The 26,031-nt window shown below is 53.8% G+C and overlaps 9 protein-coding genes across 9 annotated transcripts; 3 read left to right on the plus strand and 6 right to left on the minus strand.

Moving 5' to 3' along the window:
- Positions 1-335: 335 nt before the first annotated feature.
- Positions 336-1,994, plus strand: J4E87_004801 (uncharacterized protein; the record flags this gene model as incomplete). The annotated part of the gene is made up of 3 exons (XM_049376419.1): positions 336-938; positions 989-1,871; positions 1,921-1,994. The coding sequence occupies 3 exons, from the start codon at positions 336-338 to the stop codon at positions 1,992-1,994; spliced, it is 1,560 nt and encodes a 519-aa protein (XP_049233930.1).
- Positions 1,995-2,713: 719 nt separating this feature from the next.
- Positions 2,714-3,742, plus strand: J4E87_004802 (uncharacterized protein; the record flags this gene model as incomplete). The annotated part of the gene is made up of 2 exons (XM_049376420.1): positions 2,714-3,004; positions 3,056-3,742. The coding sequence occupies 2 exons, from the start codon at positions 2,714-2,716 to the stop codon at positions 3,740-3,742; spliced, it is 978 nt and encodes a 325-aa protein (XP_049233931.1).
- Positions 3,743-4,617: 875 nt separating this feature from the next.
- On the plus strand, positions 4,618-6,087 carry J4E87_004803 (uncharacterized protein; the record flags this gene model as incomplete). The annotated part of the gene is made up of 1 exon (XM_049376421.1): positions 4,618-6,087. The coding sequence occupies one exon, from the start codon at positions 4,618-4,620 to the stop codon at positions 6,085-6,087; it is 1,470 nt and encodes a 489-aa protein (XP_049233932.1).
- A 1,569-nt stretch (positions 6,088-7,656) lies between these two features.
- Positions 7,657-9,453, minus strand: J4E87_004804 (uncharacterized protein; the record flags this gene model as incomplete). Its single annotated transcript, XM_049376422.1, has 3 exons — positions 7,657-8,988; positions 9,081-9,212; positions 9,445-9,453. The coding sequence occupies 3 exons, from the start codon at positions 9,451-9,453 to the stop codon at positions 7,657-7,659; spliced, it is 1,473 nt and encodes a 490-aa protein (XP_049233933.1).
- Positions 9,454-10,068: 615 nt separating this feature from the next.
- Positions 10,069-12,440, minus strand: J4E87_004805 (uncharacterized protein; the record flags this gene model as incomplete). The annotated part of the gene is made up of 2 exons (XM_049376423.1): positions 10,069-11,168; positions 11,222-12,440. 2 exons carry the CDS (start codon positions 12,438-12,440, stop codon positions 10,069-10,071), a joined length of 2,319 nt encoding a protein of 772 aa, XP_049233934.1.
- A 2,487-nt stretch (positions 12,441-14,927) lies between these two features.
- Positions 14,928-17,921, minus strand: J4E87_004806 (uncharacterized protein; the record flags this gene model as incomplete). Its single annotated transcript, XM_049376424.1, has 1 exon — positions 14,928-17,921. The coding sequence occupies one exon, from the start codon at positions 17,919-17,921 to the stop codon at positions 14,928-14,930; it is 2,994 nt and encodes a 997-aa protein (XP_049233935.1).
- A 1,972-nt stretch (positions 17,922-19,893) lies between these two features.
- On the minus strand, positions 19,894-21,979 carry J4E87_004807 (uncharacterized protein; the record flags this gene model as incomplete). Its single annotated transcript, XM_049376425.1, has 2 exons — positions 19,894-21,824; positions 21,943-21,979. 2 exons carry the CDS (start codon positions 21,977-21,979, stop codon positions 19,894-19,896), a joined length of 1,968 nt encoding a protein of 655 aa, XP_049233936.1.
- A 695-nt stretch (positions 21,980-22,674) lies between these two features.
- On the minus strand, positions 22,675-23,028 carry J4E87_004808 (uncharacterized protein; the record flags this gene model as incomplete). Its single annotated transcript, XM_049376426.1, has 2 exons — positions 22,675-22,829; positions 22,881-23,028. The coding sequence occupies 2 exons, from the start codon at positions 23,026-23,028 to the stop codon at positions 22,675-22,677; spliced, it is 303 nt and encodes a 100-aa protein (XP_049233937.1).
- Positions 23,029-24,315: 1,287 nt separating this feature from the next.
- Positions 24,316-25,522, minus strand: J4E87_004809 (uncharacterized protein; the record flags this gene model as incomplete). The annotated part of the gene is made up of 3 exons (XM_049376427.1): positions 24,316-25,141; positions 25,190-25,436; positions 25,486-25,522. 3 exons carry the CDS (start codon positions 25,520-25,522, stop codon positions 24,316-24,318), a joined length of 1,110 nt encoding a protein of 369 aa, XP_049233938.1.
- Between the last annotated feature and the right edge of the window lie 509 nt (positions 25,523-26,031).

A 26,031-nucleotide genomic window follows, 5' to 3' on the forward strand; every position in this document is an offset into this window, starting at 1 on the left:
GGTCTTCTCCACAGGCTTCCGGACAGAAAGGCCCCTTAACTAGCCCTCGTTGTGGTTTACGTAGGCGTGGATATATTACGTGGGCTGTCTGCACGCACCCCTTGCGCGCATCTCGGTCGTCTTCGACTTGCTTTACACGCCTCAACATCAGAGTGACCCCTACACCGTTCTGTTCAATAAAACTTGGCGAAACATCCACGTTTCCTTCACAACAACCTCTTCTATTCTCGTCACTCTTTGCAGCCCTTGGATTATCTCTGTGCGCTTCCCTTTACCGCTGACGTTTCTTGCCTTCGCCGCACCGCACCCCTGCTCCCCTTCGAATCGCATTCATCATGAGGTTACGACAGCCACGACCGCACACTTTGCTTCTCCTCCTACCCGCTTTACGAGTTCTCGCCACATCCATTGCCGTGGACACATCAGACGACAAGCCAGTCGCGCGGGCCGTTGTGCCAGCCTACACCCAAGCCACCTACTCGCCTGATGCCTCACTTGCCCCGACGGCGGTCCCAAAAGGAACCAAAGATGCGCCTGTCGATGGGCTAGACGGCAAGCCCCACGCCGGGCCATACGTGGACGACGACCCAAAATACAAAGGGAAGAAGGCTCCCAATGTCGTTGAAGATCTTGGAGCAGCCAAGAAGCCTGGCGCTTCTACCGAGACTGTGCTTGTAGACGACGTCAAGGATGGCGACAAGAGCGTCATGCAGGACCCGGCACGGAAACCGGCCACTGGCAGCACAGGCACCGAGGGTGGAGTGTCGGCAAAAGACAAGGAGCGACTGGCACACGAGGAGAAAACGGGGGAGAAAATGGAACAGGTTCCCGAGTCGCCAAAGGAGGCTCCCGCCCATCCTGCCGACCAGAAGCAATTGAGCGGAGACGCTGTAGAGACTGCAAGCACCACTCGTGTGCTCGGTGCTGGCGGACTTGAGGTGAGCCGCGATACTTTCAAGCTGATAATACTGTATTAATTGCGCTATAGAAACCCACCGACCTTCCCGACTCCCTGCATGACAACCCTCTTCCTGTTCCAGGCTCCGTCTCTACCAAAGATCCCCTAGACACTTCACCACCCAAGACACCCTCTTCGACACTCGACGACGTTGACGCCGGCGCCGTACAACCTTTCCATTCCTTCATACTCGCTTTCACCATGATTATCGTCTCGGAAATTGGTGACAAGACATTCCTCGTTGCGGCGCTCATGGCTATGCGACACCCTCGACTCCTCGTCTTCTCTGCCGCCTACTCCGCTTTGGTCGTCATGACAATTCTTTCGGCTGTCATGGGCCACGCCGTCCCCGCGCTGCTCTCGGAACGCTTCACGCACTTCGCTGCGGCTGCTCTTTTCCTCGTCTTCGGTGTCAACCTCATAAGAGAGGGTCTCGCTATGAGCCCAGACGATGGCGTGGGCGAGGAAATGGCTGAAGTCGAGCAGGAACTTGAAGAGAAGGAACAGCTTGCCCGACACCAAAACCGCCGGAAGTCCTCCATCTCTCCGTATGCCCTCGAGTCTGGACGTGGTGTGCGACGCTCCCGATCCAACTCGCGACTACCTGCCCCCGCACGAAGCCCTTCCAGCTCGCCCGATCGAATGCCCTCACCGCGCGGAGGCTCTATGAGCGGCACTTTGGGCGCCGTGAACAACCTCTTTTCCCTCCTCCTTAGCCCTGCGTGGGTACAGACATTTGTTATGACTTTCCTCGGAGAGTGGGGTGATCGCAGTCAAATTGCGACTGTTGCTATGGCTGCTGGGTCTGACTACTGGTATGTCACTGCCGGCGCTGTAGTCGGCCACGGACTGTGTACTGCAGGTGCCGTCATCGGTGGCCGCGCCATTGCTGGAAAGATCAGCATGCGCAATGGTAAGCTTGTCCAATCCCTCTTTCTTAGAGTAATGCTAACTCGGGACAGTCACGCTTGGTGGAGCGATTGCTTTCCTCGTTTTCGGTATTATCTACACATTCGAAGCGTTCTACTCATCTTGAGCAAAATGCACACTTCCAGCATTGCACGGCGCGTACGGCAGGTCGGATATAGACCTCTGGGGTTGCGGTCAAAACTATCTCTATCTTATGTTGACTCACCTATGTAATATTAATTGTACCTAAAATCAACATGGCACGACTGGGAACCTTGGAACGGTCAAGGCGTTCTCACACAGAGAACGAGGTACAATAGATTTCTCACAGTTGACATTTGATAGTAGTTTCATGTGCGACTTGACAGTAAGGAACGGCGTTTGAGTCTCTCTTGGTTGAAACATGCTCAATCCGTTTCATGCCCAGACTATTTAGCAGTATACAAGCTTTCAGGAACGACGCGGCTCTGGGGTCGCCGAATGTGGTGCTGCTAGCCTTCGGCGTTGGGGTGGTGGAGGTTGACGGAAGTGATCCCTGCACTCGCCGCGGAAGAGAGCCGTTGGCCCTTGCAGCTCTCAAGCTTCAATGGCTGCGCCTTGACGGACAATACCGCTGCTATTGTCACCTTTCACTATTCACCCGACCACACGCAGATTCTCACGCCACTTGAAAACTCCTCACCGCACTCTGCAACTGTCGTCTAGCATATCCATCAGCGACGACGGGGACGCCATACCGGATCGGAACATATCCTTTGCGCGCCATCTGTACCACCACTATCGCGCATCGAAACACAACCACTAGTGCTACAACCCTCGGTGATGGTATCGACCGCCAGCAGCGCGATGGCGCCGCAGCGTGAGCCCCCCAGACCGCCACCGCCGGCCGTCATCGAAGCCGAGATGCAGTGGATTTTCACCGAAGAAGAACTGCTACTGGCGCCGTCGATATGCGATGGCATGCCCGCTGAGGAGGAGCGCACACTACGGCGGAAGGGCGTCGGGTTTATATTGCAAGTGGGCATGATGCTCAAATTACCACAGACCACGCTTAGTACAGCGGCCGTCTTCTTCAATCGCTATCTGATGCGAATGAGTTTGAAGCCACGGCCGGGGTATAAGCCACTACACCACTATGTGAGTCCCCCTCCAGGATACATGCGATATGGACGCGTCTAACTTTACCAGCAAATCGCCGCAACCGCGTTATTCCTCGCGACCAAAGTCGAAGAAAACTGTCGCAAGATGAAAGAACTCGTTGTTTCATGCGTCCGGGTCGCGCTCAAGGATCCCAACAAGCTCGTCGACGAGCAGACAAAAGACTTTTGGAAATGGCGCGACACAATCCTGTACAGCGAAGACGTCCTACTCGAGGCCCTGTGCTTCGACCTTAACGTGGAATCACCATACAAGACCATGTACGACATGATGAAGTACTACGGAGTCGAGCATAATAAGAAGCTGCGCAACTCAGCCTGGGCCTTCCTCTCCGACTCGACGTCCACACAGATGTGCCTGTTGTTCACATCGCGAGCGATCGCCGCAGCATCACTGTACGCCGGCGCGCGTATGGCGGAGGTAGAGCTAGGGGACGACGACGGAAAACCATGGTGGGAGATACAACATGTCCAGTTGCGCGACATCCGGAGAGCATGCAACCTCATGGCGGATCTGTACGAGAAGTCACCAGACAAAGATGGAGAACCCTCCATGTATGCAGGGCTCCGGACACCAGAGGACGGCATCGACTTCGGGGACACGCCCGACGGTATGGAAGGCGTACAGGCGACAAGCCAAAGCCAACCTCCTGCCAATGGCACGGGCGATGGCAACGCGACGGAGAGGGGCAGTGAAGAGGGTGAATTGGATGGGTAGAAGACACTCCAAGGACAGAAGATCATCAGCCTGGCCAAGCGCGCCGGCTTCAGGATCCATTAACGGAAACCACCATCGCCAGGTCCAGAAGCTCCACGCTCTCGTCGTGATTCGATGATCGACGACGAGACTGCTGGCTCATTGGCGAATGGATTGCCATGGATACGAGCCACGCTTTGGGACGAAGAAGAAGGATATGGCTCACAGTATCGTCTGTTTAGGGAATTGAGGTATTAGGCGTTTGGTTGGTACAAGGCGACATGGGAAGATACCACTAACCCGCATAACACATTATTACTACCTAGGTATGCGCATAGTACTTGAATACTATCGATGATTAGACAATAACGCGACGTGTTTTCTCAATTATGGATCAAAGATTGAAGACTGTGTAGACGCTGCGACATGTGATTGATCATTTGCACTACCGCCAGCGATAGAGTCCGGGTGGGTGGGTGGGAGAGAAGGAGGAGGTGGTAGTGAAGGTCCCGTCTTCAATACATGCAATAGATATCTTATCGTACCAAAGACATAAAGGAAGATTGAACTTCTGGAAAGACAGCTAGCGTCAATCGCTGGGGCTTGCGGGTCTTCGTAGATTCCCCCACGTGGGCGTATAGACCGTATATCGTGCATGAGATCATGACTCGTGCCGAGGCATCGATATATGCCGCGTTGGTCTAGTAGCGCGACGTCAAGACTACCTCTTTGCCACTAAAGTGGCTTCCTTCTCTCCTTTAACCTTGAGCATAGTCTGGGAAGCCTCGAAAGCCCAATTTTCCCACCTCCAAACCAGTGAAAGCGTGATTTCCGATCACGTTCACAGTCATCGAGACCTAAGACCTGAGTCAACGCCTCCGCGGAACATCACCAACATGGACGCTTCACCTTCAGCCTTGCTCAAGCTTCTCCTGCCCAAAACACCTTTCCTATTGAAAACAGCACTATGGCACTCTCTATCCATGTCACCGACGAGTTCAAAGTGGGACCTGAAGACGGAAATCACAGTCAACATGCTCCGCGACATGATGGGCCCCAACTCAACACCAACGCCCATCTCAAAGATGCAGCGCCTAACCTGCAAAGATCCCGGCGTCAAAGGCAAAATCTGGGTTAGCAAAGTCAAGCTAGACGTACCACAAGAAGACGACATCCGACAAATAATGTTCAAAGCCATCGACGACATGAGCACCGGAGGAGAGCAATGGACGAAGCCTGAGCAGCGACCTCTAGAAGCAGAATGGGATGGGTACCGAGCCAACGTAAAAGACGATGAACCGGAACCCGCCGACATGAGCGAAAAAGACAAATACGAGAACCTCATGAAAGAAACGACGAGCAAAGTCACACTCCTCTATTTCCACGGCGGCGCAATGTATCTCCTTGACCCAGCGACATCACGGCCCTTGACAGGTCGCCTGGCGAAAGAAACAGGCGGCCGCGTTTTCTCAGTACGCTACCGCCTCTCACCGCAAGGTCCCTTCCCCTCCGCCCTGCTAGACTGCTTCACAGCGTACCTCTCCCTGCTGCACCCACCCCCAGGCTCCTTCCACGACCCCGTCCCCGCCAGCGAAATCGTCTTCGGAGGCGACTCAGCAGGCGGAACATGCTGCACCGCGCTCCTCCAACTGCTCCTTCAAATCCACCGCAGCACGCCCGCTGGCCAAACCCCAACCGTCAATTTCCACGGCAAGCAAGTAGACATCCCACTCCCGGCTGGCGTGACCCTCGCGTCTCCTTGGCTCGACATTACGCGTAGTCTACCTTCTATCGAGGGCGCGGTAACATACGACTACCTCCCCCCACCCAGCTCAACCGACGCCCGAGAATTTCCCAAAGACGAAGGCGTATGGCCGGCGGATCCCCCACGCGCAGATTTCTATGCCGAAGCAAGTGCGCTGATGCATCCCCTCGTTTCCCCTCTCATTGCAAAAGACTGGAGCAAAAGCCCACCGCTATTCTTTTCCGTCGGCGAAGAAATGCTTCGCGATGAAGATGCCGTCATGGCGCAACGTTGCGTCACTCAAGGTGTAACGGTCGTATGGCGCGACTTCGAAGCTATGCCCCATTGTTTCGCGATGTTGCTCGAGAGTGTTCCGAGCAGTGCTGTGCATTTTAGCGAGTACGCTACGTTCTGTAAAGAGGTTGTTGATGGGGAGAGGTTGGAGAGTAATGGCGTGTTTATCAAGGCGAAGACGGTGGAGAGGAGTGAGATGGATGTTAAGACGGGGTTGACGCAGATTCGGTTTGAGGAGGTGGAGGGGTATATGCAGAAGGGGAAGGAGAGGATTGAGAGGAAGTTTGCGAAGGGGCTGGATCCGGCGAGTGAGAGGCCGATGCTTTAGGCTGGTGGTTGGGATTGTGGCAGGTGGTTGGTTTTGGATGTAGATGGATGTGAGGGTTTTTTATATAGTATTTCTTTTTGGTAATATATCAGATTCTCTAGCCGGAATCCTACATCGAGTTCAACGAAGAAAATGCGTCGCCCGCTGCCAGGATGTAGCTCTCAACCTTTCAATCTGCAACAGCAACACTTCCCGTGTGTAGTCCACTGTAACAGTCTTGTTCCTGAGTCCATGAACTAAGGGTTCCCGATCTTTTCCCCTCTGATCGATGGCCCTGTCGTAGTTGTTCTTATTCGTCATCATGGTCCAAGTTTGGTTCGGGGACCTGAACCGGGGTTCCTCAGCACACACTCATTCCTCCAGCCACACAGAAGGCATCTATCATAGAACCTAACCAATAGAGCAAGCATTCGTACAACTTCTTGTCGCAAGTAATAGCAAAATCCAGGAAGCTAACTCACTTAACCAAAGTTAAGGGGCACGGTACTCCATCCCGCTCATGGACATCGAAATTTGGTCTTGAGTTGCTAAGGAACTATATAAACCTACGCATCCCTCTCTCTTCTTTCCACACCAAACATCTCAGACTCAAGTAACTTGACCAACTTCCAAAATTTCCAAAGAGAGTTCAACAAAACCCTCACCAACCCACCAACCCACCAACCCACCAACCCACCAACCACATCCCAACCACCAAGATGAAGCTCACCCTCTCCGCCCTCCTCCTCACCCTCCTCACCGTCTCCGCCCGCCCCTTGGCCTCACAAGCCGAACAGCACAGCAGCATATCCGGTACTCCGTGTTCGCTTGTAAACTGCAAATCTGCCTGTTTGTCTAGTCCAGACATGTGTCATGCGCTCTGCCAGGGAGACAAAAATGTAAGTTTCCTTAACCAACTAAACTTCCTCACCAAAAAGAAAAAGAAATACAGTACTAACACACCCCCAAAGCTCCCCCTCTGCGCTATCGGCACCTCGCCCCCAAATTCCAGTCACATCCCAAACCAACGCAAGGACGTGGCTCGAGTACTCCCCCCACCCAGACTTTCCATGCCAACACCCTACTGCTCCAACTACCAATGCGACAACATCTGCGACCCGTTATGGAGAAACTTTCCAGACGAAGGAGGAGCTGAAATGCCTAATCTGTGTGCGAGGTGGTGTAATAATAACCAATATGTAAGTTTTGGTTTTTCTTCTTTTTTTTTGCTTTCGTCTTGTTGTTGTGGTTCTAAAGGGGAGTTTCTTTCTGCGATGAGGGAGTGGAGACTAATTCGTTATGACTATAGATTCCAATGTGTCCGGAGGGAATTGTGCCGGTATATAAGGACGCTTAAGAGACGATGTGTGTGTCATGAGGAGCGGATATCTGGGGGATAAAGGAGGTACCCAGGGGACAGAGATAGCATGAATACAGAGGAATGGATATATCACCTACAACACAGCCTCTACCACAACACACAAACTTCCCTCACCGCACCTTCCTCACAGCCTTCGCCTCACAAGCCCCACACCTCCTCACCCTCCTAATGCCATTTCCACTACCAATACTACCATCCCCCATCGGCAACTAACCCCCATCCCTATCCTTCCCACTCCCCCTCCCACTCCTCCGCCTGGCCAACCCCCTCTCAACACTACTCTCCAAGCTAGTCCCAATCCCCGAATCCGTAAACACACCCTCCCTCTCCACGCCCCTCGGCACGGGCTCTTCCAAAATAAAATCATCATCCTCTTCATCATCAGCTTCTTGTTCCTCTCTCGTAGGAATATCTTCCAGCCTAGGCTCTCTCCGTTCCTCTTTCGGACTAGGCGAGCTATACGAGAGCGGTTGTTGAGAGGGTAGAGTGGGGAAAGTACGACTAGTGTCGCTGTACGGTGTGCCTGGTTCTGTGTTGTCTCCTTGTTCGAGTTTGGGGAAGGGTTCGCCTTCTTCTTTCTTTATTTTCCGTTGGTGCGCATCGTCCTGGGATGGGGGATTGGAACTGGGACTGCTGAATAGTAAGGTAAAAATACCCCATGTGAAGAGCAGGACAGCCATTTCCATGCCCCAGAATGTGAGGATGCCGACTATGGCGCTGGTGAGCCAGTAACGGTACATCAACCAGCGGAACCCTTCTAATCTGGCGCTGATGCGTACGCTGGCGCGGTAGACTTCGAGAGGGAGTTTCGATCGTAGTTCCAAGCGGAGCGAAGACGGTATATTGCGGTATCCCGGTTCGAACATGACTGATTCCATCATGCTGATCTCGATGTGTTCGGACTCTGTGTGCCAGCCGATGAGATACAGTGGCAGCCGCATGAGCCTGTAGATAATCTCGAGTATCCGGCTTCGGTACGTAAGAAGCACTGGTCTCCGACTTCTTGCCAGTACGGTAGGCGTTTCGCTTGTAGCACCTTCTGTGACGACCTTCTCCGCCGTGGCACCAGGTGTACCGCCTTGACTGTGGTCTTCGACACTCCATTCCTCATCCCAACCAAGTAGATGCTTAACACCCTGACCGATTGTTGTAGGACCCCGGAACTCCAAACCCACCATCCAGTTCCCCGCTTTCAGGTTTGTATCGCTACGCGGTACTTCCATCTCGACGACGACGTCGTACTTCTGGCGGTCCACCAGGCCGGGTATGTTGGCGAGGCCATAAGGCCATTTAGCAGGCTTGCCAGTCGGTACGCCATTTGACTGCGCGTTTGCGTAGGGTATTATTGGGCCATGGTCGAATTGCAGGTATACGGGTACGGAGATGCCGCGCACGGGTATGTAGTTGTAGTAGAAGGACGAGTATGCGACGACCGCGAAGGCGAAGAGGATGGTCGAGGTGATGAAGAGGAGGATCGTGCGGAGATAGGTTCGCAGTAGGGCTGGCGATGTCGCTATGCGGAGGGGGAGAAGGATGGCGTCCTACGTACTGGTGAGCATGCGTGTGGGATACAGGTGTGCAGGAATCGCTGCAGTAGAACGCGATTGCGCGGCTCGTATGGGAGGTGTCTTACTGTTGCGATCTGAAGAAGTGACCTATCCTCGCGAAAGTCATCCTTGAGTTTCTCCATCGCAGGCTTGTAGATACGGCTGGCTACATGGCTTGGTGTTGGCATGTCGAGCGCGTCGATCTTCACATGCAGGAGCTGGGCCGGGGTGTGACGTAGGGCGCGCACAGACGGCGCACCACGCTAAGCATCCCAGCCAGCATCCTGACATCCCGCCATGATTGCGCCATCATATGCAGGTACAGAAGGATGAACCTGTGACGGAGCCGGGAGTCGCTTGAAGATCCAGAGGCACATCAAATACTATTGCAGATTACATGCTTGTTCACGATGAAGTTGATGAACACATTTCGATTAAGCAAGAAACTACCCTCGCCATGCCGATAATCCTACACGATACATCCGTCCGATTGAAATCCAAATACATAAGAGACCCGAATGCGATGTGACTGTGAGCCATCTATCGACCTCAACGCCATCAGGTCAACAGTCTGCCAAACTGTGAACCCAAACGCCAGAGGAAGCAGAACCCATACAGATCGTACTCGCAAAACACGTGGTATCATCCCAGAAAACCTTTGGCTCAGTTGAAGGAAGCAACAAAACGAATAGCGAAGATCAATGTAAAAACACAGTGTACATAACCAAAACGCTCCGACCAAACAAAGGAAATTCGTGAAGACGCAAATAAGGCTGCACTAGCCGGACGATGCCGTCGCGTTGCCGCATGGAAAGTTCCGCTCTAAGGCCAGGCACCTCGCTCAACTTTTATCCGGGACCGTCTAACAAAGATCCAAGGACTTTTGAGAAATATGCAAGTGCATGTAACGTGCGTAATAACAACATAGCCGCTGAAACAGCTAGAAGACTAAAGGTCGTGGGTATCGTAAAGTCGTCGGCACATCCCCGTGGAAAACTACTGATGCTTCCATCCAGATACTCGTCGTTCCATCTTCCGATCTTCCGCACGTCGGGTTGTGGAGTGGTGACACACTCAAGAAAATTTACCCATCTTAGGAGGTCCATGGGGTTTGGTGGGAGAGCCCATGACTGACTTTTGTAACCGTGATGTAGCCTTGGTGACACCGGAGAGGGGTGAGCTGCGGTTCATAGTCGTGCCGTTTTTCAAAGGCGATTTGGCGACCCTGTTTGACCGGGTGCGCTTTCGTAGAGGAGTTATCAGAGCCTCAGCGGACTTGCCAGATCGAACCGGGCGGGAAACAGAGGCGCGCGCTGCAGGATCTGATGGCAGAGAAGCAACATCGCGGTAACGGTTCTGGTTGCTGCGGAAAGCAGTGACGACGCCACGGTCGAAGTGCTGAAGCATAAGGTCTGATGTAGCCCGTGCTCGTGCGTTGGGCGTGACAGAGGAAGGTGCCGCTGGGGTGGAGCCATGATGTGGCATGCTAGAGCTTGCCGGTGTAGCCGGCACATCAGTAAAGTCGAACTCATCGTCGAAGTCATCTCCATCAGTATCGTCGGTGTCAATCTCCAAAAAGTCGGCAAGGTTAAGGTCCTCATCGTATTCATCACTCGAAGAACCCTCCTCATCTTCGTCAACGAGGCCCATGTTACCGTTGGAGGAAATGCTTACGAAGGGATAGAATGCCTCCGGGGGGCCAATGCTTTCGTTTCCAAAAGCAAAGTCGTTGCCCGAAGCAGACCCAAATATGCCAGTAAGCATGATGTCGGTGTTGAGATTGTTGTTGAAGACTTCATTGCTGTTCTCGCTGTCGGAGGCGTTGAGTTGAGCAATGGAGTTCCGAGGACTGTTGTTGACAGTACCGCTCGTACTACTCTGGTAATCGGTCATAGGAATCCACGGAATCAGTACCGTGCGTGGACGGTAGAATGCAACAGCCTTCGTCGACCTGTTAGTGACAGCAATGGCTTGGTCAGACTCGTCGTGGATGAAGACGCCGCGAGTCGGCGGAATTTGGCGGCCAATCGGACGAGAGCTTCGTTGAAACGGCTTGGGTGTTGCAGCGCGTGAGCCAGGTGCTGAGACCGGTCGCTGTAGAACAGAGTGCTTAGGAGTGCGCGGTAGTATGTCGGTACCAAAGTCTTCCTCGTCAGTGGTGTCACCAATGTCAGCTGATGAGAAACGTTAGTCATTGAGTAAAAGCAATTATAGGGCACTACCATACACTCATAGCCACTGGATTCGCCAGATGACTCGCCATCGGATTCTTCCGAGTTATCGACTTGAGTGATGCGCGACTCGCCCTGCTCAAAGTCCCAGAACGAGGCGTCGGACTGCGGAGAAGCCATGTCTCCGTTGTCATCATCGTAGTCCATCTCAAGAAGTTGATGCAAACTGGGAGGGATCTTGTCTTGGTCCATGAAGAGATCAGGAAAGACACTGCTGTCGAGCTCTGAAGATTCCGAACTGGAACTATCTGATACTTGAACGTCATCGTCAAAGCGGACGCGCTTGGCTGAGCCGTCTGAAAACTTTCTCTTGGCCATAGGAACAGGTGATGCAGGGAGAGCATCTGGCTCGAAGAAGGGAGTGAACCCATAGTCGGGAAGACTTGCCATGAACGTATCGTCTAATGGGACAGTGACATCGAAGATGTTGTCGCTCAAACAACTCTCAAGACTGAGTCGTCGAGCATCACGATACTCATTGAGAAGGGTAGTAGCTTGTTGCTCTTCTTGGAGGATGTAGCTCTCTTCTTGTTGCTCCATCATCTCCATGTCGGACTCGTCATCGTCAGGGACGAGATTGACGCCGCTGTAGTCTTCATCGTCGCTCTCAATAGCGTTTTCATAGCTTACTTGGGGTTCGTCGTCCTCTTTGTAGGTTAACAGCGGTATGCTAGAGGCGGCGCTTAGTTTCCTAGCCAGCTTGCGGCGGGGAAACGACTCTTGGTCTGTGGAATCGTCACCAAACAGCACTGATGTGCTTGAGAGATTGCTAAAGGTGCGCTTCTTGTTACTCATTAGTAGCTGGTTTACCGGGTGCTTGTTGGGCATGAGCACTGTCTCGTTCTCGTCGTCTTCGGCGTGAGACTCGTCGTCATCTGCAGGCTCGACGCGGATAGAAGGGCGCTTTCCCTTGCCCTTGCCTCCCCTACGATAGCTGTAGGGCATGGCTGGTACATCCGCATCTGTCTCGTCGTCGAGCTCGATGTCTTTGGCAGTGCTACTGTCCTCTTCGTCGTCTTCTTCCGCGGCACCTTCGGTAGCCGACTGGTCACCGCCGCGTCCTTGAGTACGGGGTGTGCTGCCTACGATTGTGTCTGGCGAGGCAGAGCGCTGGTCACTGCCGTTGGTGTTTGTAGTGGTCTCGTGTACGAGTTTGCGGTCTTGGTTGTTATGTCCACCGAGAGTAGGCGACCGAGCGTGCGTATGGTGAGCCATGGTCGGTTATGTCTTTGAAGTTCGTCTTTGTAGTGATGGAGGCGTGGTGAAGGGTCGAGGGTGATGGTTACAAGTCGGGGTGGTGTCGGAGTGAGTGGCCGGTCGGAATATGGAATCGTGAGGGGTGATAGCGTTCGTCGGCTGGATCTTTGGTGTACTGAGGGGAAGGGCTGGCGAACTATGCTGAGCCCTTGGTGTTTCGTCGATCTTCAAGCGTTGAGCAAGTAGTAATGACAATGATGGTGTTTTGCGGCACAGGCCAGACGATTGCCAATTGGGTGAGACGAGATTGCGCAGGGGATACTGCACGCAGTCGTAGTATTGGTATCGTCGTAGAGGTTGAAATTCCGTGAGCTGTCGGGCTGATGCAGCCCATGGGCGGGCTGCATCAGGAGTTTAGAGCTCAGCGAGTGCCTGCGGCATTGTCTCGACGATGGTAGGGGTATGAATGTGGTTATTGTGTGTTTCTGGTATGTTTCTGTGTGACTTGAACGTCTTTGGGCTGGTGTGGAGAGAGAATGCGGGCGAGTGAGAGAATATGTTGATAAGTTTTAGTTCGGCACTAGCGTAGAATCGCAGTCCGAGCGTCTAGTTCCTTGCGCGCAGCGATGACTCCATATCCAGCACCAATGAACGGCCACGATGCGACATGCAAGTCAGCCAAAGACATGGTGCTCTATACACCTAGCGCAACGTATCTCGTAATTTCTTCTTCAATTGCCTCTCCAGCGCAGTCCTCCAACGCCTGTCGCGTGCCCCTCACCAGGAAATTTTGGTTTCTCGCCGAACTAACCCCACTGAAACTAACTTGGACGTGCGCAGTGCGTGCAGCGATGAGGCAACACGGGGCTAATACACGGTAACGGCTTCAGCCTATTGGTTGGCTGTAAGACGCAGGCCCCGGGTTTGCACATGCTGCGACGAACAGCACGACGCAGAGAGTAGATTACCGCTGTCCGTCTTCTCCTTACATCGTCATCTTTAATATCCGCCCTAGCAAACCCATCAACTCGAAATTTGCGCCTACGCGACCCCGACCTCGCGATGCGATCGTGATCTGCCAAAACTGGAGTACGCTTGACGTCGTCCGGCATTGTGCCCCTCCAGATGCACCCATATCGATACGCACTGGGCTGGTATTGACGTTGGCGCCCGCTGGCAAAGAAGCGGTGAAGAGGTGCAAACGTAGCCGGCGCCTCAGACAGTAAAGGTACAGCAACTTGCGGGCCGCTCCTGCTTGTCACAATGCAGGTGTCTGTCCCTGAGACACTCGTCTGTGTATCGCACATGCGAATTAATTACCTCCAGGGCTTGCTCTGATCTTCGTCTTCCGTGCAATGACTATGGAGCCTTCTCCGCTGAACCGCTTTGTTTGTTTTGGACACCTTGCGTCAACTTTTGCGTCAACTTTTTTTTTGTGAGGCTGAGCTTTACCTTGCTCGGGGTGCATTGGTGGGCCGATCCACTGCGTTCCGGTTGGGTCGAGTTTCTTCGAGCCCGGAGCTAGGATTCAATACCCAGATCTTCGACAAGTCACATGTGCATATGCTCTTCATTGGCTATTGGGCGTCCGCACATGTACCTGAAGAGTGAGCATTTTGTGGGCAGGCGTCCACGTATATCCAAACTTTGAAGGTGTCAAAACTGCGCCGTGTGGTTGCGGCCGAGAATAATTACGACCATTACATAAGATGCCAAACTTCATGTACATACTTGGGTACGCCCAATGTTTACTGTGAGCTTACGCCCGAATACAGAAGACATGTAGAGAAGAGACTTCCACCGCCTCCACACCTCCTCCCGGCTACCTCCCCCACCCACCCTAGACTTTCTTTCTCGAGCTTACTGCACGATCTTCAACATGTCATATGTGCATATACTTCTATTGGCTGTCGGGCGCTCCTCATTGGCCCGCGGACACCTACATACGGAGTACATACATGCAAAGCAGGTTTTTCATTGGTCTAACCACCCAAGTATACCCCAGACGCTAGCTATTGCAGCGGCACACCATCTAGTCGATTTTCGTAGGTGCAGAGAGGCCCGTTATCAAAAGACAACAATTCCTTTTGTTGGGTTGTTGACTGCAACGTTGTCGGTCAAACCAGCAGATGCCCAAAGGTCGGTCTGGCCGAGCCGCCGTTGACATGGCTTTGCTTGGTACAGGGTGGAGTCCCGGTGGAGCCTAGAAGCGACGAACACACTCAGGGTTTGTGGTCGGAAAATCTGGATCACGCGCAACATATCTTCACTTTCTTCAACGGGGTAAATCGACAAGGGGTCCCCATACTTTTAGATGTCATCATCTTTGGGCCCATTCTTCTTCGAGGTAGCATTACGCAAATGTATGTATGTACAAGAGTCCGGTAGGCTATATGCAAGTGGCCGAAATGGCGGACTTCAAACGTTTAGCTGCTCTCTGTCCCTGGAAGGACAAGTGAGCCGGTTACGGTGCGGTTGCGATTGGTCAGTGCGGCGGTAAGCAGCTCACGTGTTCTCTCCCAGTGTCGGCTCGGCGCCTTCGATGTTGAAGATATCTCTAGGCGAGGCAGGAGCCTCAAGCTTGGCAAGCGGTGCGAGATTGCCCAGACCACGAATGATATCTTCGTGATCAAAGCCCAGATTGTAGAGCATCTGCGCAGCCCACTTGAGAGTATCGTGCAGTTCTGCACGCGTGGCCTTTGATAACCCCTTGCCACGTCCTTCCTCGAGCTCCACTTCATTTTGGACCTTCCGAATGATGGCCCAGATCGTCTGTCGGTTAGGGTGGATTCGCCCCTGTAGGATGAGCGTGGCGCCACCATCCTGGACAATCTCAATGTCTTCTGGTCGATCTTCGTATTCTTTGCTCTTGGTGACGCGATATTGTGGCATTGTGGGTAATCCACCAGGCGCTCTGTAGGGCTCAAAATTCTTGCGTGACTGGTGACACCATATCTCGACGATCTCTTTGCCCTTGGCACTGCCGTATCCGTCAAGCACACCGCTTAGTACGCGGTTGAAGTCATCTGTGGAAAGATTGACCGCTTGACGGGATGAGAATGAAAGGAACCGCGCGCAGTAATCTTTCCACTCAGCATCTACAGTTGACAGTATGGACAGTGTGCAGTACAGTTCCTCGCGGATGTTGCTGAGTATCATCTGTTCCCATGCAAAGAGCAGTCCAGTGAAGCAGTCCTGAGCACCTGTCTTTGCTTCGTGGGGACCATTTGAGGTTCGAAGAAGTTCTGCAGCAAAGCTTGAGATGATGATAGGTCGCGGCCTGAACGTAGATGCCTCTTCCACATATTTTTGCATGCCTCTGATGGTATCCCAGTTCTGAAGCTTGATCTGAGAACACAGCAAGGCTATCAAGATTTCAGCCGGCATACGCTGCTGCTGGTGCTTCTCGTTCCAAGTTCCAGCGCTTTTGATCACGTCCAAGACGAGGTCGTTCTCTCCAGCCATTGTGCCAAAGCGAACAACGGATGCGGACATGCTGCGATGACTGTGCAACTCGCGACCGATGATAGGACCGTCCAGATCATCGGAAAACAGCAACCAACGGCCCACGTCGTACATCTTTGACTCGGTAACTAGATCCAGCAACCGCGCGAGGAGAGGTATAGGAATCTTGTTCTCGAAAGCTGGGAATTCAACAGGCGGAAGATGGCTTGTGAACGGCTCGTCTTGTCGTAGCTGCGGACTATTTCGAAGAATATCGAAAAACTCCTGTACAGACTTTTGTTTGTTGTCATCGGTATGTTGTTGAAGCATGGACAATGTCGTCAATGCTCCCTGGATGTCACCGTTATTGATGAAAGCACGCATGGCCCGATGCAACATGCTGAGTGGAATAGTGGTTGGCTCAAAGAAGTAGGGTACTTCGGTACTTGACGAAGCAGACGCGTTGGCAGCGCCTACCTCAGTGCCAAACCCTGGAGCCAGCTCACAGATGCGCAAGAGTAACTCTGGTCGCTTCTCTGGTACGAAGCCGCCCGACTCGATAAGCCGGACCATGATGGAATCCCAAGCTGAGGAACCGAGACTTAGGTTGTTCCTATCTAAGAAGTCCTTCAAGGTCTTGATAGAAGCTACTAGGCTCTCTGGTGTAGCGCCACGAGCTCCAACTCCCAGTCGCATATGGTTGACAAGCCCATCGACAAAAGCAGTGACGACTTCGCTGCTTATCGTTCTTCGGGTTCGGGCGCGGTCTTCTGCACGTGGCAAAGCATTCCCGCTCATCGGAACCAAGTTCCACGCACTTGGTGGGGTTGGTGTTTTCTGTTGCTCTGCTTCCATGATCTCCCTCCAGCTGATAAGCGCCCAGCTGTGGTCCCCTTCCTTCGCAGCCATTTTCTCCAGGATGTAAGCACCGTCAAGTGTCCAACCCCCGTGTAGACATGACCACAAACAAAGCTCCAGCCATAGCTCCGGAGCCACCTCCGTGACCTGAACCTTGTAACGGGACCCAGGTATCTCATGACCGAGGAAGTAGTGGGCATTTGCGCGATCCTTGGCAGTCTTGACGGAAGCTTCGTGAGCATTCCAGGTGGCGTCAGACAGGGCTGTCAAGATCTTGGACGAAAGCATGTGAAGGGTCGGAGGTTGTTGGAGTGCATCCTTATCCAGAGGATTTCGATATGTGTACACTGAGTCAGGCATGAAACCTAGATGGTGCAGGTATGCAATCATCTCCAAGACATGCGGCATGACAGTCTCCTGCCCGCCACGGTCTTGCTCCGCAGCTGACAATATCATGTGCCCTAGGCTCCTCCACAGCTGTCCAAGGGCTCGCTTAATAGGAACATGCGGATATCGGATCGACTCCGGAGCGGATGTTACAGCGTCTAGGGTACGCTGTAGCTTGCGATTCGGAAAGGTTCGTTGGAGGCGCATCGGGCCTTCAGTCAGCTCTTTCAGAGGCCGGTGCTCTTCTCCTTGTAACACAGCGTTTGCATACTGCTCAAGATGTTCAGTGAGGTCGTTCGAGCCTTTCCCATCCTCCGTGAGCTTCCTGACCATCCAGATGACCGTTGGCCATTTCCCCGCCTCCAAACCAAGGTGGCTCAGAATGTCCACAGAGGCATCCTGCGCCTTGTTGATGAACAGGGCGAGGTCGAGTGACGTTATCGGCTTCTCTGGGTTCCCATCGGTCTCTTGCCGCAGGTAGCTCGGGAGAAATGGCTCAATGGCAGCAAGCCATGTGTTGACATCATCACGGACCTCTCGAGGTGGGTAGGGTATGCATGAGTGGATGCGTTCCTTGGGCTTGGGCGGATATACTGGGACAATCACATCTTCCCCATCTTGCGTCGAAAGCTGGGTTTGTGACTGGGCGTCTGCGGGGCGGCGTTTCCCAGATGTGAAGGTGCGCTTGGAGCGTCTACCGAGGGCGGGAACGAGGAAGGCGGCGACAGAACAGGGGGCAGCGATTCCACGAGGGTTCGGACGGAAAGCCTGTGAGAGGGCGCTGCGAAAACATGTATGCGCAGCGCTCATTGAGGGGTGGCGGGCGAGGGGTGAGGGTGAATGCTCGTGCCAGCGGCATGTCTTGACTTTTTCCGACTGGGATCATGACGAACTGCACTCTCCAGATCCGAGACGCGCTAAAGTGACGGACAGGGATCAGCGCCCGAGCTCCAGGCTGCCTGCCACTAGCGCCCCCAGTGACCTCACGCGTCGACCCGCGCAAACATTTCGCGACATTTCCAGCAGTTGAACCAAGACTGGACACATTGACCGTCGCAGCCTAAGACGTTCGCATACATAAGCGACTGCTTTCGCGCGTGTTCGCAAATTATTGCAGCTCAACCTCTGCCAACCACACAGCACACTGACATACCGCGACTATGGGTGTCTATCGCGTCGGTAAGTACTGAATGAATCCAAGTCCTATGCAGCCAACCATCTACCTATCTCATGAAAGATATACTGTTTTACGCCGATCAGGACGACACTAACCATACATCAGAGGTCTCCCCTAACAACCGCGCCGGCTGTCAAGTCAAGGAATGCAAAGGAGCTGGCTCAAAGATCACCAAGGGCCAGTTCCGCTTTGCGGTTCAGGTCACCATCCATGAGCATGTCAGCTGGCAATACCGTCACTGGTAAGGATTTCTGTGGTCTGTCTGCCAGACTATTTATTAATCCGCCCAGGGGATGCGTTACCCCCAAGCAGATCGAGAATCTGATCGAGGTGTCCGGAGGCGACACTGACATGGTCGACGGCTACGACGAGTTGCCTGCAGAGTTCCAGGAGTCGGTCAAGTTCGCGCTAGAGAACGGCCATATCCCAGATGCAGACTGCACGCATGTAAGTGTCTTCACACCATGTCTACGAAATACTCAGGCCCAGCTTTACTGACATGATCAGCCTGAGGATGTTGAATATAACCGACCAGGCGCTAAGAAGCCTCGAGCGAAGAAAGCCAAGAAGGCTGACGACGAGGACGGCGATGACGCGGACGAGAAACCCAAGAAGAAGCCCGCGGCCAAGGGCAAGAAGAACGCTGTCAAAGACGAAGACGAGGAGGACGCGCCTGCGCCAGCACCGAAGAAGCGCGGTCCCAAAGCCAAGAAGGTCAAGGACGAAGAGGAGGAAGATGCGCCAGCTCCCGCCCCGAAGAAGCGTGGTCGGCCAGCCAAGAAAGAGGTCGCTGATGAAGAAGACGGCGGCGAGGAAGAGGCCGCTCCTCCGGCCAAGAAGGCTCGTGCCAGCGGCAGGACAAAGAACGCTCCCAAGTACAACGACAGCGAGGACGAGGCCCCTGCCCCCAAGAAGGCCCGCGGCAAGAAGGCTGCGCCCAAGCAAGAGCCCGTAGACCAAGACGAGGATATGGCTGAGGATGCCCCGGCACCCAAGAAGGCCCGAGGCAAGAAGGCCGCAGCCGCCAAGGTCGAGCCTGAGGCCGGCAGTGATGTCGAGGAGGAAGCTCCCGCGCCTAAGAAGGTTCCCCAGAAGAGGTACGTCTGATCTGACGAGACAACAATAGGATCATGGCTAACGGTACATAGGGGCCGCAAGAAGGCCGTCGCAGCCGACGAGTAAGTTCGCCTCACACACGCGGAGCAGCATGCGTTACCGAACTATCTAGTCAGTCCGTATCGAGGCGTTAGCGGGGTGTCACGGGGGAGTGTATTGTTGAAACAGTAGAGATACCCAGGAGAGCGTCGTGTTTATGAGGAAGGAAAAGTTTCAGCAGGCCGTTTCTTTGGGTCGGTATCACAACGGTTGTTCTTTGTCGCCTCATGTTGTCGGTGTCTGTTTCTTTGCTGTATTTCTATACTGAAATGAGGTCCGTACATGACCTGCTACTTATCCAGTTTTCATCTCGCTTGTGTGTCTGTATATGTATCGTACAATGTGTTTTCCCTTCCACATGTGTTCCATTCCATTACCACATCACTCCGTTCCCCTCGCCGCTTCAACGTACCCGTCTTGAATCGACTCAACTCCGAAATTCAACTCCCATCACGCCCTCAGCTTCTCCATCTCCTCATCCTTCATCCTCGCCCAATCCACCATCACCCTCCCATCCTCACACTCAATCGTCGGAAACAAGTCTTTGAACCCAGCGCCGTTTCGTGCACGCTCTGTTATGTATGTATGCACTACATCTTGGCCGTTGCAGGACTCGGAGTGGATCGGACAACGGGCGGTGAAGACTGCGTTCTCGGTATCAGCACCACGATTGGCATCGACACCGGTGTCGTTGCCTTCAGTCTGCTCGTCAGGCGAGGGGAACGAGAAGATAGGTCGAGGTGTTGAAGATGGGTTCGCGGCGTTGTAGGCCTCGTTTAGGGCTTTAGAAGCGGCGCGTGGTCGACCGGTGTTTAGCGGCTTCTTCTCGGCCTGGACTTTGTAGCTGGGAGATGGAACAGGGTCGATGAACGCGGGAAAAGAAGATGTATCCGGTGCACGGGCCGGTGGAAAGGTGAATGCGGGTGTGGTATCGCGCTGCTGCGACGGCGGATGGCCTAAGCCTCCCCGTAGACCGACGGGTACCTGTCCGATAGGAGTCTGCGCCCTCGATGACTGAAGACTGCTCGCAGGATGTCCACCACCCTCCTGCCAAGCAGGAGCATTCAACTCATACCCCGTATTACCCGTCTCATAATCCCTCTGCGCCAACTCCCTCAGATACACCGCACTCTCTTTCGACCGATAGTCTGGTGCACGGAACGGACTATTCTCCCTCGTCTGAGCCCTCGACTCACGAATCACATCAGGATGACCCAGACCATGGAGGTACAAACCACTTCCACCACCCTCATCGGGCGAAGTATCTCGTGGACTGCAACTCCGAAACCTAGACGGCGTGTGCGAGCGTGACGAGAGTCGAGATGGCGAAGGAGTAGGCCGACGTGAAACAGTTTCTACGAAAGCGGAAATGTCGGAGGGATCCATCCAGCCCTGTGAGACGGAGAGGTTGGCTACCATATCTTCTTCTTGCCATTGTGGAGCGTGGTGAGGCGCAGTTCCACTTCCAGCTTCGGCAACATCTGCGAGCGGGCTCAATGATCGCCGGATTCCTTCTTGGGCTAGAAGTTGGTTCAGACGCGAGGTGCTCGCTATGGGTCGGAGTGAGGTATGGTTTTGGCCGTTGCGGATGCTGAGACCGTGCTGGTGGGTTGGCGATACGGGGCGTGAGACGAAGGGTGTGTTGTCTACCGAGGCGTTGCGGGAGCCCGGGGCGGAGTACGCAAGGTAGTGGCCGCGGTCGTGCGGTGTGTAGCTTGTTGCTGGGAAGAAGCTTTGTGGAGAGTCGCTGGTGGTGGGAGGAGCTTCGACGGTGCCGATGCGTGGGACGTTGGTTGAAGAGGATGAGGTACGGTGAGGTGGTGCTGGTCGAGAGCGAGAAGTGGATCGTGAGCCGAGGTTTGAAGATACTTGCGAGGGTACTAGCAGTGTCGTGAAGGACGGGACACGTGAAGGAGCCTGACTGAGTAACGGGTCCTGCGCGCTTGCCTTGGGAGTTACAGCAGCATCAATGTCCTTTGCACCGCCTTTTACAGTCTCAGTCTCAACCTTTGTTTCCTTCTTGTTCTCCCCAGCTTTCTCCTCTTCCAGCGCCTTCTTCATCTCTTGCTTCTTGATCTCCTCCTGCTCCTTCTGCCATTCCCACTCGTGAACACATGACCTCTGCAAAGCAGCAACAGTGCTTTCAAGAACGAGATCCGGTTTCTTGGAATCGTAGAGCGGTGCTTGATCTGTAACGACCCCTACGATGTTGATGCCCTTTTTGGTCGAGAAGGGCACTGGCTCGATCGGGTTACCGACGGGATAGGCGTAGATGAAGTGGCCGCGGTAGTGGTACGCGACGCCTGTCTCGAGCGTATGGTCGCCCTTTAGACCGGAGATGAAGACCCGCTGTTTGGTAGCTTTAATTCGGGCTGCGCGCTCTGGGATACGATCAGTATAGAGATCTTGTGCTGTAAGCGGGTTCGACCAAGCTTGGTGACTACTTCAGGAAGTAGCGATCGCTACATCATACTCGCTCGATGGAACTTAGGAACTTACCATTCGCGATAGTCTTTGCATTTCCTCTGCCCGCCATCGTTGCGCCTGCTCAAACGGGTAATCTTGGGCGTTGGCGGTGGGTTGTTACGTGATGTCACAACAGCGTCGCGACAATCGCAGATGCAGATTGAGAAAGCGACAGCACCAAGTCACGGAAGTAGCGCGGGTATGTCACAAAGTTTTTCCTTTATGACCATCAGGCAGTTTGGTGGTGATCGCGAGTGACTTCCGATCCACATATAACTCTACAGCAAACGGCAGCTGAGCTAAGACCATGCGGGAAGACCCAATGTGGGAAGTAGTGAAAGTGAAAGTGAGCATCTCGAATGAACTGGTACGGAGAAAATTGGGACACAGGACTCTTGCACTACGGTAATGAAATGGATGATTGCACGCAAGAGTTAACACCGTCCGTGCCTGCCATGTCTCAAGACAGGCAAGTATAGAAATCGAGTAGAGGGACTGGTGAACAATGAACAGCATGCTCGACAGTATGTTTGCAACCCTTCTCCAGTATATCACGACTGTATTGGGAGATACGCATGTGCCAGTCAACTGCTACATGGAGGTGCCAGGGATGGAGACTGGGGATCGGACAACCCTTGCAAAGGAAGACACTGTGTGAAGACACCACGAATACAACAATGGCAGGATGGATCAAGTAAATGGGATATCAAATTGATGAAGACACGCTATTAACTTCCTGTTCTTTCCTGTATAGGGTATCGTACTCTATCGAGTGGCAGAGGTACCATCAGAGCCATCGGCAGCAGCACCAAGACCCTCCTCGTCACCGGGCTCGGTGTAAGTGCCAGACTTCTTGGTCGCACCACGTGTGCGCTCATCGAGGATGTTGCTCTTGTCGATGGCGTCCTTCTCATCGCGCTCTGGATGTTGTTAGAATTATCCAAATCGCTAATGCTGCTTGAATCGCATACCCAGCTGTGCGTCAGAGTCACCGCCGTTGGTGTACTCGGTCGCCTCAACAGGCGCCTCGTCGTTCTGAACGGGGATCTCGTTCTGGCCGGTACGGGACTTGTAGTCGTTATCCATGGCGTTGCCGTTGGGGATCTCGCTGGAGCTCATGATGATGGTATTGATGTTGTTGGTTTGGGTAGTGGATGTAGTGGTGGAGGTGTTGAAGACGGGAGTAGTTGATTGAGATGTGATGATGTGTTGATGTAGAACAAAGCAGATGGGATTACCTCCTTATGTAGACGATGTGAACAGAGATGCTACGTCATGGTATCGACCATGTCCTCTCAAGCCTCTGATGCAACAAGGTGTTCGAAACAATAAGGAGGCAGGGCCGCGATCTAGATCCCATACCGCGATCACAGTTATGACCGCATAGTCCAGAATGCCATACTGCCCTCCACAAAGCGCCACACCAGCATGGGATTGATGTGCACTGGAAAGGGGATAGGCATATGGCGATCCGGGAAGCGGGTCCCTTCCTAGAGGCGGGAGCTGATTGCGCTTGTCGGAGGCATGCGATGCAATGACTAGCAGACGTGAGAGTCGCCGCGTCATACTGCGGTGGTGGTGGTGCAGGCCAATGCAACGAATGCAATGCAGCCCTTCAAAATTCCTTCTCTTTCTACATGACTGACAGTGCGCCAGTGTCTCCGCGATGCAATTGATGCTATGCGAGACCACGCAGATGTCGATGTTGTCTGTCAGAACGTACCCTAGACTGCGTCATGCCTCCACAAAGCTACGGGGACTGGACACCCGTCATGCAAGGGACAGCACGATAGCCCATAGACCCAGAGCTAGCATCGCACCTGCAGCCGAAAGAGGGTGACAGTCGACGTCAACACAAGCGTAGCGTCAGGGGAGTGTGGAGCCTCTTGTCTGAGCTACAGATTGGCGAGATCGATCGTGCATGAGATATCGGATTCTGTGCGATGTCGATGACGCTGGAGGCTGGAAGTTTGTTTTGAGATGGCTGGTCGACGTTAGGTGGGAGCATTGACGCGAAACGCGACATCGCGACGTCACGACATCACGTTGGCCCGGAAGCGACTTAGCCTGCGTTAGGGGTAGGAATACGAGCAATTGAGCAACCACATCGTCGCATTCGCGATGCACATGCATTCTTCTTTAGCAATAATTGGGGCGCTGATATTGCGTGCATGCGCAGTCATGCTCTAGGTAGGTCCAGGGTGAATATACGCAGAACCCTAGCCTGTTGCAGGATAATCTATCTTTGCAAATAGGATGTAGCATTTCCAAGGCGTTACACTGCAGTCCACGGAGATTATGATTTTCAAAGCGTAACCATGAGTTTGTCCCTATCCAAATAATACACAGCAGAATAACTACGCCAAAGATGCACAACGTTTCTCAGATAATACAGCGACGATCATTCTACGCACTGGCGCCGGCATCGACCGCAGTTCCGCTCTCGCTTGTGTCCTTCTTCGCCTCCTCGGTCTTCTTCGCGGCAGCCATTTGCCATGCCGGGATAGCAGCGCGTCCCGGCGAGGGCCTACCGTACGCAGGGAGAGGCTTCTCGGTAGCAGGGCTGGGGGCGGGCGCGGGCGTTGCGCTACCGTTTGTCTGGGTCTCGGTAGCGCTCGTGCCGTTGGTCTGCTCACTGGGCGCAGGAGTAGAGGACGGCTGGGGTGTCGATGCCGAAGCAGCGGGTGTGCCGTTTGTGTTGGGTGTCTGCGACTGCGCTTGTCCGTAGTAGCCTGATGTGCTCTGTGGGCGTGGTGGTGCAGGAGAGCTCATCCTGTTGCCAATCAACGTCTTCAGGCTCTTCAGCTCGGTAGACAGCTCCTGCAGCCTCTTGTCGGTGGACTCCTTCTGTGAGTCCAATGCCTTCGGAATCAAGTCCCTCAAGCCGCGGACGTCATCCTCGATACGTCTGTTGTCGTCTCCCTGTCTCTTCGACGATTCCTTGAGGCTCGTCAGGACACTCTCCACTTCACCAAGCGCGTCATCCAGTCGTGTTGTCCGTGCCTCTTCCGATGCCTTGAGAGCGGTTGTGTCGGTGTTGAGTTGCTCGAGGAGATCGAACGCGCGCTTGAAGGATTCGTCGACTGAAGCCTTGTCTTGCTCCAGCTGAGGCTGCGTAGGTGGTTGTATCAGGGGCAGGACGTATCGTTTCGCTGTGAAGTAGAGGCCGTATCCTACACCGCCCATGACCGTCGCCATGATGAAGTAGTCGCGCCAGTCGCGTTTCGGCGGTCTGTATCTGTCAGCATCGGAACCGGGTGTAGATTGTCTCTATGCTTACTCCGGAGGCGGTGGAGGCGGTTGCCAGTATTGTTGGGGCGGATAGCTCCCATACGGGGCTGCCGGTGGTGGTCTGTACGCATTGCTGGCTACTGCGGATGTCTGGGGTGGAGGTGATGAAGCATAACTGGGGTCTTCGGCTGCACGCGCGAGCGAAACGTCGACTTCTTCTTGCGTGAGGTTCTTGGATTGGAGGAAAGCGATGCGCTTCTCAAGGGGCGCGCTGGCAACGGACGGATCCTGGAGGACTGGCGGCTGTTAGCATCGTCGCGTAGAGCGTGCCATGCGTGGACCTACAAGACACCGCCGACTGTATTATATCCTCGCGGACCATGTTGGCTACACGATACGCAATGCCAGTAGCACGCGCAGGTTGAAGTTGGTGATGGAACTGGAGAGTCGCGAAATGACGATCCGAAAGCTGGAGGCGGGTATGCCTCGGCTCCTTTAGATCGGCGGTCGGTTCCGCCTCGTCTCACGTGGCACGCCGACCGCAACTCTTTGCCAACTTCGACTCTGCGATGCGAGACGTCCCAACTCAAGATTATGACTTTCCATCGCAACATGCCCTGGTCTATGGTTATAAATACGGGCGATGCTGCTCATCTACACTACATTGGCAGTATGTCCACGGGAGAACGGTCAGCCTCTACCGACAAACACGGTACTGCGATGACGCATCAGACGCTGTGGCCAAATCAGCAGAGTCTGTACACTAACTTATGCCACTGCTCCATATTTCGATTCCTTCATTTTCCGTTACTTCTTTTTCTTGGGAACTACGGATTGCTTCGCCCGCCGCGGAGCATCTGTAATCTCTGGACTCAGCAGGTAGGGCGGAAC

This window comes from Alternaria ethzedia (assembly GCF_023757985.1).
Source record: "Alternaria ethzedia strain BMP 0044 chromosome Unknown scaffold_9, whole genome shotgun sequence".
Taxonomy (NCBI): Eukaryota; Fungi; Ascomycota; class Dothideomycetes; order Pleosporales; family Pleosporaceae; genus Alternaria; species Alternaria ethzedia.